General features: G+C 35.1%; 1 protein-coding gene across 2 annotated transcripts in view; it reads right to left on the bottom strand.

The window, feature by feature from the left end:
• The window catches only part of LOC109099885 (ran GTPase-activating protein 1-like), a 5,632-nt gene extending 1,111 nt beyond the window's left edge, over positions 1–4,521 (bottom strand). Inside the window, exons 1-14 of one of the 2 annotated variants that reach the window (XM_042767511.1) lie at positions 4,388–4,521; positions 3,779–3,903; positions 3,562–3,676; positions 3,418–3,477; positions 3,144–3,323; positions 2,870–3,004; positions 2,427–2,585; positions 2,216–2,330; positions 2,039–2,137; positions 1,181–1,265; positions 946–1,078; positions 692–796; positions 501–603; positions 87–175 (exon numbers count right to left, since the gene is read on the bottom strand). In XM_042767511.1, coding sequence (XP_042623445.1) covers positions 87–175; positions 501–603; positions 692–796; positions 946–1,078; positions 1,181–1,265; positions 2,039–2,137; positions 2,216–2,330; positions 2,427–2,585; positions 2,870–3,004; positions 3,144–3,323; positions 3,418–3,459 — 1,245 coding nt within the window. In that variant the 5' untranslated portion in view covers positions 3,460–3,477; positions 3,562–3,676; positions 3,779–3,903; positions 4,388–4,521. Of the gene's footprint in view, positions 1–86; positions 176–500; positions 604–691; positions 797–945; positions 1,079–1,180; positions 1,266–2,038; positions 2,138–2,215; positions 2,331–2,426; positions 2,586–2,869; positions 3,005–3,143; positions 3,324–3,417; positions 3,478–3,561; positions 3,677–3,778; positions 3,904–4,154; positions 4,296–4,387 lie in introns of those variants that run through there. The other variant, XM_042767512.1, reaches the window with a different exon arrangement.
• Positions 4,522–8,103: the final 3,582 nt, after the last annotated feature.

Here is an 8,103-nt window from a genome sequence, read left to right as displayed (position 1 = left end):
GAAAAGCAAGCAGCAGTAATAATGTACAACACTGAAATGAAATAGGGGGGGAAATGCGAGACTGAACATCACATCAAGTATAGTACCTTTAAAAGTCCCAGGTTCACCATCAGTGAGGAGATAAAATTATAAGATTGAGAGTGGGAGTTGGAAAAGGCCTTCCTCAATAGAGCATCTGGGCAAGAAGATGAACAGTTGATTTAAATAGCAATGACATATCCAATAGCTAAAAGCACTTATGCTCACGTCATTACAAACCTGCATGACTTTCTTTGATCTGTGGAACATAGTGGAAGATAATCTGAGAAACGTCTCAGTGTTTATAACTGTTTGGTTACCAACGTTCTTCAAAATATCCTCTTTTGTGTTCCACAGAACAAAAGAAAGCCATACAGGTTTGGAACCACATGAGGGCGAGTAAATAAAGACAAAATTGTCATTTTGAAGTGAACTGTCCCTTTAAATGTTTATGTGAATGCTAGTAAGAATGTTGCTCATACCAGTGCTCTCAAAAATAGCTTGCTTTACTTCTGGTTCATCTTTGTATACTGATGAAATCTTGAGAAAAACTTCTGACGCCTTACTAGCATCTGAGACGTCGACCTAAAAAAAGAGGAAATGATTTCAGGGGGTTTTAGAACAAATTAAACTATCCTAATGTATAACTGGTCCTTATGAATCAACACTGCACCTGCTGCTCAATGAGCCGGATCCTTTTGGCCCCAAGGGAGATCAGTTTCTCAGCTGACGGGGAGATGAGGAAGGACCAGAGCTCTGAGCTGCAGTGATGCTCCTCCTGTGGCGAGAGGACAATGCAGGTAAACTTAAAATTGTTCTTCTAATGAATAAAAATCAGTGGTCTGCTGAGGTAAAACAGAAAAGCAGCTAATGACACACATCAGGTTTAGGAATCCATTCAGACATGCAGATGTTTGCTAGGATCACCTTGTCTTCAATTACATCTTTTGTTCCATTGACACCATTTTCCTCTGCATCCTCTTCATCTTCCCTCTCTTCCTCATCTTCATCCTCCTCCCCATCATCATCATCATCTTCTTCAGGCTCTCCTTCATCATCACTGCAGTAAGCACATCTTTTATTAGTCGAAGTGTAAAAGAATTTCAGACAGAAAAACATGCATTTGCCTTCAATTTATTTATACAAAAACCCAGATAAATACCTGAGTGAGCCCAGCAGATCTTCCATGTTCATGCTCTCCATCACGTCCCTGAGAGCCTCACAGCCATCCTCTCCAAAGCAATTTCCTAAACAAGCAACCACAAAAGATCAAATTCCCACAGAATAGCATAACTTTGATACCAAACTGAATTCAACAGAGAAACTATTTAAACTACGAAAGATCAAGTTGTTATTTAATGGAGCTTTCATACTGGTGGTTTAATTTGAGCACAGTTTGTATGAAAATTTGGTAATGCAAAAACTATCACGCAGAACCAGGAGTACAGAGCCCAAGTCTACTTGTAGGAGGTGCTCTAAGTTTGATGGCAACGGAACTGTGGTGCAATTTGCGTAAACTTGAAAACAGGTCTAACTCGTCTCTAACTCGGGTCTGCACTTGTTTAGAAAGTAACATACTCATGCAAATTAGTTAGTGAGCTAATGTTAGTTATTCTAACATTTTTTATTAATGAAGTGTGTAGATAAAGTGTACTGCATATTAAAATATTAAATATAATTTATATCTGTGATGCAAAGCTGATTTTTCATCATCACCACTCCATTCACATCCTTCAGAAATCATTCTAATATGCTGATTTATTATCAATGTTGGAATCAGTGTGCTTAATATTTTTTTGGAACCTGTGATACTTGTAAATGTAAAAAGAACATTAAAAATCTTACTGATCCCAAACTTTTGAACGGCAGTGTGTGTGTGTGTGTATATATATATATATATATATATATATATATATATATGTGTGTGTGTGTGTGTGTGAATGACCCTTTAAGAAGACTTCAGATGAGGCCTACATGTGTAGTAATAAAATGCTGTGACAACAAAATTGTATTATTTTACCGTTGAGGTCCAGTTTCTCCAGATCAGCTTTGCTCCGAACAGCCTTTGCAACTACCACAGCTGCAGCCTCGCAAATCTCTCCAAATGACAAATTTAGCTCTTAAAAAAAAAAAATATTTTAGAATGTTCATAGTATCTACAAAAACTGAATGGAAGTTGGTATCATGCATCAACTAACCCTGAGGAAAGGCAGTCCCTCTCTAAGGGCCGCTGCTATAGCAATAGCACCTTCTGAGCGTACCAAACAGTCCCCAAAATTGATGACCTTAAGACACTGGAGGTGCCTGATAGCCTAAACATGGACAAAATCACACACAGAGCCATTATTAAACATCTCTTCTAACCATATAAACTATTTTGTGACATGATACAGAGCTGCTCAAATGACCTCTGCCATAGCTGTTGATCCTCTTTTAGTAAAAGTGTTGTCATTGAGGTTGAGGACCTGAAGGTTTGGGTTGTGCTTTATGGCAGAGGCTAAAGCAGTGATACCAGGATGGTTAATTCCATTCTGTGGCATATGGACCTCCTCAAGACTGCCTAATAACTGTTTATAAAAAATGAGAAAAAGCAAATCATAGAATATTTTAATTTGATGACAATGGAGTTTGTGATTTTTCTTGAAAGAAGTCCTCAAGAAGAAAGTTCAAAAGAACACCATTTATTTGAAACTGAAATCTTTTGTAAAAATCTCTACTGTCACTTTTGAGCAATATAATGCATCCATGCTAAATAAAAGTATTAATTAAAAAAAAAAAAAAAAAAGTTACAGACCCCAAACTATTTAAAAATAGTATAAATATATTTCTACAGAACATTATGCCTTCGTACCTTAAATGCTTTGGCAAGTGCAGTGGCACCATCATTCTCCAGCCGATTGCGCCCAGCTATGAAGACTTTTAACCTCAGGGGGGAGCCAGCTGCACTTGACTGCTTATGGCATTCAGTCAATGCAGAAGCAAGGACCTTTAAAAAAAAAAAGCAATAAATAAAACCGAATACTCCATCTGCTCCATGAGCTCTAAAAATATTTCACATTTAAAAGCTTTCAAACACATCTGACTGACAAACTGGTTATATCACGTTGATCTCAGCCTAAACTTACCATACCCCCTCCAATGCCCATGCCACAGTTATTAAGCCTGAGCTCACGTAAGGTGTAGCACGCAGAGCTCTTCAGGAGGCTTTCAATTCCCTTTACACCATCAGGGCCGAAAGCATTGTCACTCAAGTCCAGATGAGTTAGTCTGGCCCCTGATGTCATCAAAGCATTGCCCAACGAGATCTAGAAAATTTGAATAAAATGTTGGAAATAAAACAAGCTTTTTACTCACAGCAAATACATTTAACTGAGCTTTTTGAGATGGATATTGTCTTACCAGAGCAGGAGGAATTTCAGAGCGAAGGCGACCCGTGAACATGTCACTCCAATGGCATTGCTTAGCAAAAAAAAAAAAAAAATGCAACGATTAAAAACAGCAAAGTGAAAGAGTGAATATTTTCCAGGGGCAATTTAAAAGTACCTCGCTTCAAGAGACTTTGCAATGGCCCGTGCTGCTTCAACCCCCAATGTGTTTCCCTCCAATCTGAGAGACCGCAGCCCCTGATACTGTTCGATCTCCTGCACCATCTCCTTCACTGCAACATCACAGAAAAGAAGGGAAAATTAAGACGAGTGTTGAGGCTGAAGCATTAACACATGAAAAATGTAAAGATTAGCTAACAGATAGTTTTACTCACCTGACTCAGCATTGTCCAACTTCAGCCCTTGTCCCTTATAACTTAATTCCACTTCTCCAACATGGGTCTTGGCCAGCGCCTCTGTAATCTGAGCGATATCTCCAGAGGCCATTGCTTTTCCCTTTCTATAAGTTAATAATACTTTAATATTACAAATTCAGCACATTAATCCAGATCTCGCAAATAACGTTATATGAATTTACTCATACAGATAACCGATTAAATAGCTATTATAGATCTGTGTTATACTTCATTGTTACTTTTTAACTTTTTATTTAATTGTTTGTAGGATTGTATCATCATGCTAGCCTGTCACTATACATGGAAATAAAAGATTGACGTTGAAAAGAGCTCCATTTAAAACGGGCTGTTGCACCTTGCAGCTCGATACACCCAAAATAGATGTTGCTGAGCTTGCGTTGTCTCCCACAGTTAGCATGCTAATATCGCTGCATCATTGCTACAATGGCTGATACACACCGCTCAGGGTAGCTCAGAGAATTAGCTGCCAAACTTTACTCTCACCCAGAACTTTAAACTAGTCCTTCAAGCGCATCAACATAAGTGGAATCTTAAGATCTCATTGAACTTTAAACCTACGAATATTACCTTACACCTCGGCGCAGATAACTATCCTGACTAGAGGAAACCCATCACAACAGGAGGCACGTGGAGGCGGCAGTTCTTTGAAAGTGCCGGTGTCGCGTTCTTTCATAATAAAAGCACCATTAGTCCTGTTATGACTTTCAACTGTTATGACATTACTACTCGTACTGAATATACCATTTTTTATGTGATAAAAAGATGATTTTGCACAACTGTTGAAACAGTGAATTGAAACACAAATACCAGTTAATACGTAAATGTGTATCTGAATACCAAGTTATAATTATCTATCAATTAACGTTATATACACCAGATATTTTTTTAGGTGGGGTGTATTAAACCAGCTATATAACTTATATTTAAAATAACTGAATATGTAACATACATTTATTTGTATTGCATCTTTCTAACCCACGAGTTAGGGCAAGTGGGACACCAGCCCCAGTGGCCTAATGGATAAGGCACTGGCCTCAAGCTGGGGAACAATAGTCCGTTAAAGGTGGGGAAGAAGGGAAGAAGAGAGGGAAGGAAGAAAAAGAGAAGGGGGAGAAGAGAAGGAGAAACGAAGAAAAGAAAAGGTGAAATTCGACGTTCAAAGACAGTTTTTCCTTAGCATGCGCGCAGTGATACAATTTCCGGTTTCTTCATGGGAGAAATTCGCGCATTTATATTACACTGTTTCCTATTGCAGGTGTTCACCAAGACCGGGGTTCGAATCCAGCTGAAGACAACTTCTTATAATATTGTTAATTGCTTTAAAGGTTAATTAAATGTACATATGTTTTACAAATGTACATATTTTTCCATGAAAATTACACCAATGGAAATGTGTTTTGTTATTATTAGTTATTTAGTACTTGTATTCATATTTATTCTGATTAAGCATGTTGTTATTTGTAATTATATTCATATTTATTCTGATTAAGCCATGTTGTTATTTGTAATTATATTCATATTTATTCTGATTAAGCATGTTATTATTTGTAGTTGTATTATTTATTCTGATTAAGCATGTTGTTATTTGTAATTATATTCATATTTATTCTGATTAAGCATGTTGTTATTTGTAATTATATTCATATTTATTCTGATTAAGCATGTTGTTATTTGTAATTATATTCATATTTATTCTGATTAAGCATGTTATTATTTGTAGTTGTATTGTTATTTATTCTGATGAAGCATTTTTTTTAGTTCAAGACACTTTCAAATCTGTCCTTTCTAATGAAAAAAAGATGCAAAATAGTAATTAATATGCTGAAAAATGTCTGTGACAAATGACAATATGCAAATTATGTTTTTATAGACATACGTTCTTATTGTTTGCAGTGTACTGATGAAACCGTTATATTAAAGTACAAATAAAAAAAGCAATCATTTGCCAGATTTTTTTTTTAATTTTTTTTTACACAATTATGCCAACAGAACAGTAATGAATATTAAACCAATTCAATTTTAAATAAGTTTTCAAACAACATTAAATAAAAAAGGGAAATAAAATGAAAATGAATGTAGAAATCAAAAAGAAATAATTTCTAAATTTGTTTTTTTTATTTTACAATTATGCTAACAGAACAGTATGATATTAAATTAAATAAGTTTTCAAACAATAAATTATAAAAGGTTAAAACAGTAAATAAAGTTTTCAAAAACAATGTCATTCTTTCGTGCACCTTCGGCATGGTTCGGGAACTTGATTGACACCTGACTAGAAGCGGTGACCCCTCCACCTAGCGGTGAAACGCGGAAACGTGCCGTCGACATCCCCCTGTTCTCTGATTGGTCAATGTCACTAATGTTAAGAGAATGTTATGAATTGCGCTTTTTGATTGGCTGAAAATGTTTAGCGCTTCGACCTAAGCCAGGGATTGTGGGTTCGAGTCCCATTCCATCTGAATCTTTTAAACGCTTCTTAGCGATCTAACAGGTGATTAAAAGCTAAATGTGGGCCTATAAATATAAAAATGCTATATAAATATAAAAATCACACATATAAAACCGCTAACACTTACTAAAGTGTGATCTCTGTTGTCATTGTGCGCTGTCAGATGATCGGAGAGCCACCGTATAAGCTGTTGGACCTAAGTCAGTTATTGTTGGTTAGGGTGGGATGTGGAGAGGGAAGGAAGGAAAAAGAGAAGGGGGAGAAGAGAAAGGAGAAACGAAGAAAAGAAAAGGTGAAATTCGATGTTCAAAGACAGTTTTTCCTTAGCATGCGCGCAGTGATACAATTTCCGGTTTCTTCATGTGAGAAATTCGCGCATTTATATTACACTGTTTCCTATTGCAGGTGTTCACCAAGACCGGGGTTCGAATCCAGCTGAAGACAACTTCTTATAATATTGTTAATTGCTTTAAAGGTTAATTAAATGTACATATGTTTTACAAATGTACATATTTTTCCATGAAAATTACACCAATGGAAATGTGTTTTGTTATTATTAGTTATTTAGTACTTGTATTCATATTTATTCTGATTAAGCATGTTGTTATTTGTAATTATATTCATATTTATTCTGATTAAGCATGTTGTTATTTGTAATTATATTCATATTTATTCTGATTAAGCATGTTATTATTTGTAGTTGTATTATTTATTCTGATTAAGCATGTTGTTATTTGTAATTATATTCATATTTATTCTGATTAAGCATATGGTGTTATTTGTAATTATATTCATATTTATTCTGATTAAGCATGTTGTTATTTGTAATTATATTCATATTTATTCTGATTAAGCATGTTATTATTTGTAGTTGTATTGTTATTTATTCTGATTAAGCATTTTTTTAGTTCAAGACACTTTCAAAATCTGTCCTTTCTAATGAAAAAAGATGCAAAATTAGTAATTAATATGCTGAAAAATGTCTGTGACAAATGACAATATGCAAATTATGTTTTTATAGACATACGTTCTATTGTTGCAGTGTACTGATGAAACTGTTATATTAAAGTACAAATAAAAAAAGCAATCATTTGCCAGTTTTTATTTTTATTTTTTTTACACAATTATGCCAACAGAACAGTAATGAATATTAAACCAATTCAATTTTAAATAAGTTTTTTCAACAACATTAAATAAAAAAGGGAAATAAAATGAAATTGAATGTAGAAATCAAAAAGAAATAATTTTCTAAATTTTTTTTTTTTTTATTTTACAATTATGCTAACAGAACAGTAATGATATTAAATTAAATAAGTTTTCAAACAATAAATTATAAAAGGTTAAAAACAGTAAATAAAGTTTTCAAAAACAATGTCATTCTTTCGTGCACCTTCGGCATGGTTCGGGAACTTGATTGACACCTGACTAGAAGCGGTGACCCCTCCACCTAGCGGTTAAACGCGGAAACGTGCCGTCGACATCCCCCTGTTCTCTGATTGGTCAAATGTCACGAATGTTAAGAGAATGTTATGAATTGCGCTTTTTGATTGGCTGAAAATGTTATAGCGCTTCGACCTAAGCCAGGGATTGTGGGTTCGAGTCCCATCTGGGGTGGAAATCTTTTAAACGCTTCTTAGCGATCTAACAGGTGATTAAAAGCTAAATGTGGGCCTATAAATATAAAAATGCTATATAAATATAAAAATCACACATATAAAACCGCTAACACTTACTAAAGTGTGATCTCTGTTGTCATTGTGCGCTGTCAGATGATCGGAGAGCCACCGTATATTGGGATGCTGTTCAGAGGTCTGTGGTGCTGAAAGAGGATGCA

This window comes from Cyprinus carpio, chromosome A12 (assembly GCF_018340385.1).
Source record: "Cyprinus carpio isolate SPL01 chromosome A12, ASM1834038v1, whole genome shotgun sequence".
Lineage (NCBI taxonomy): Eukaryota > Metazoa > Chordata > Actinopteri > Cypriniformes > Cyprinidae > Cyprinus > Cyprinus carpio.
This window is presented reverse-complemented; position numbering and strand designations above follow the sequence as displayed.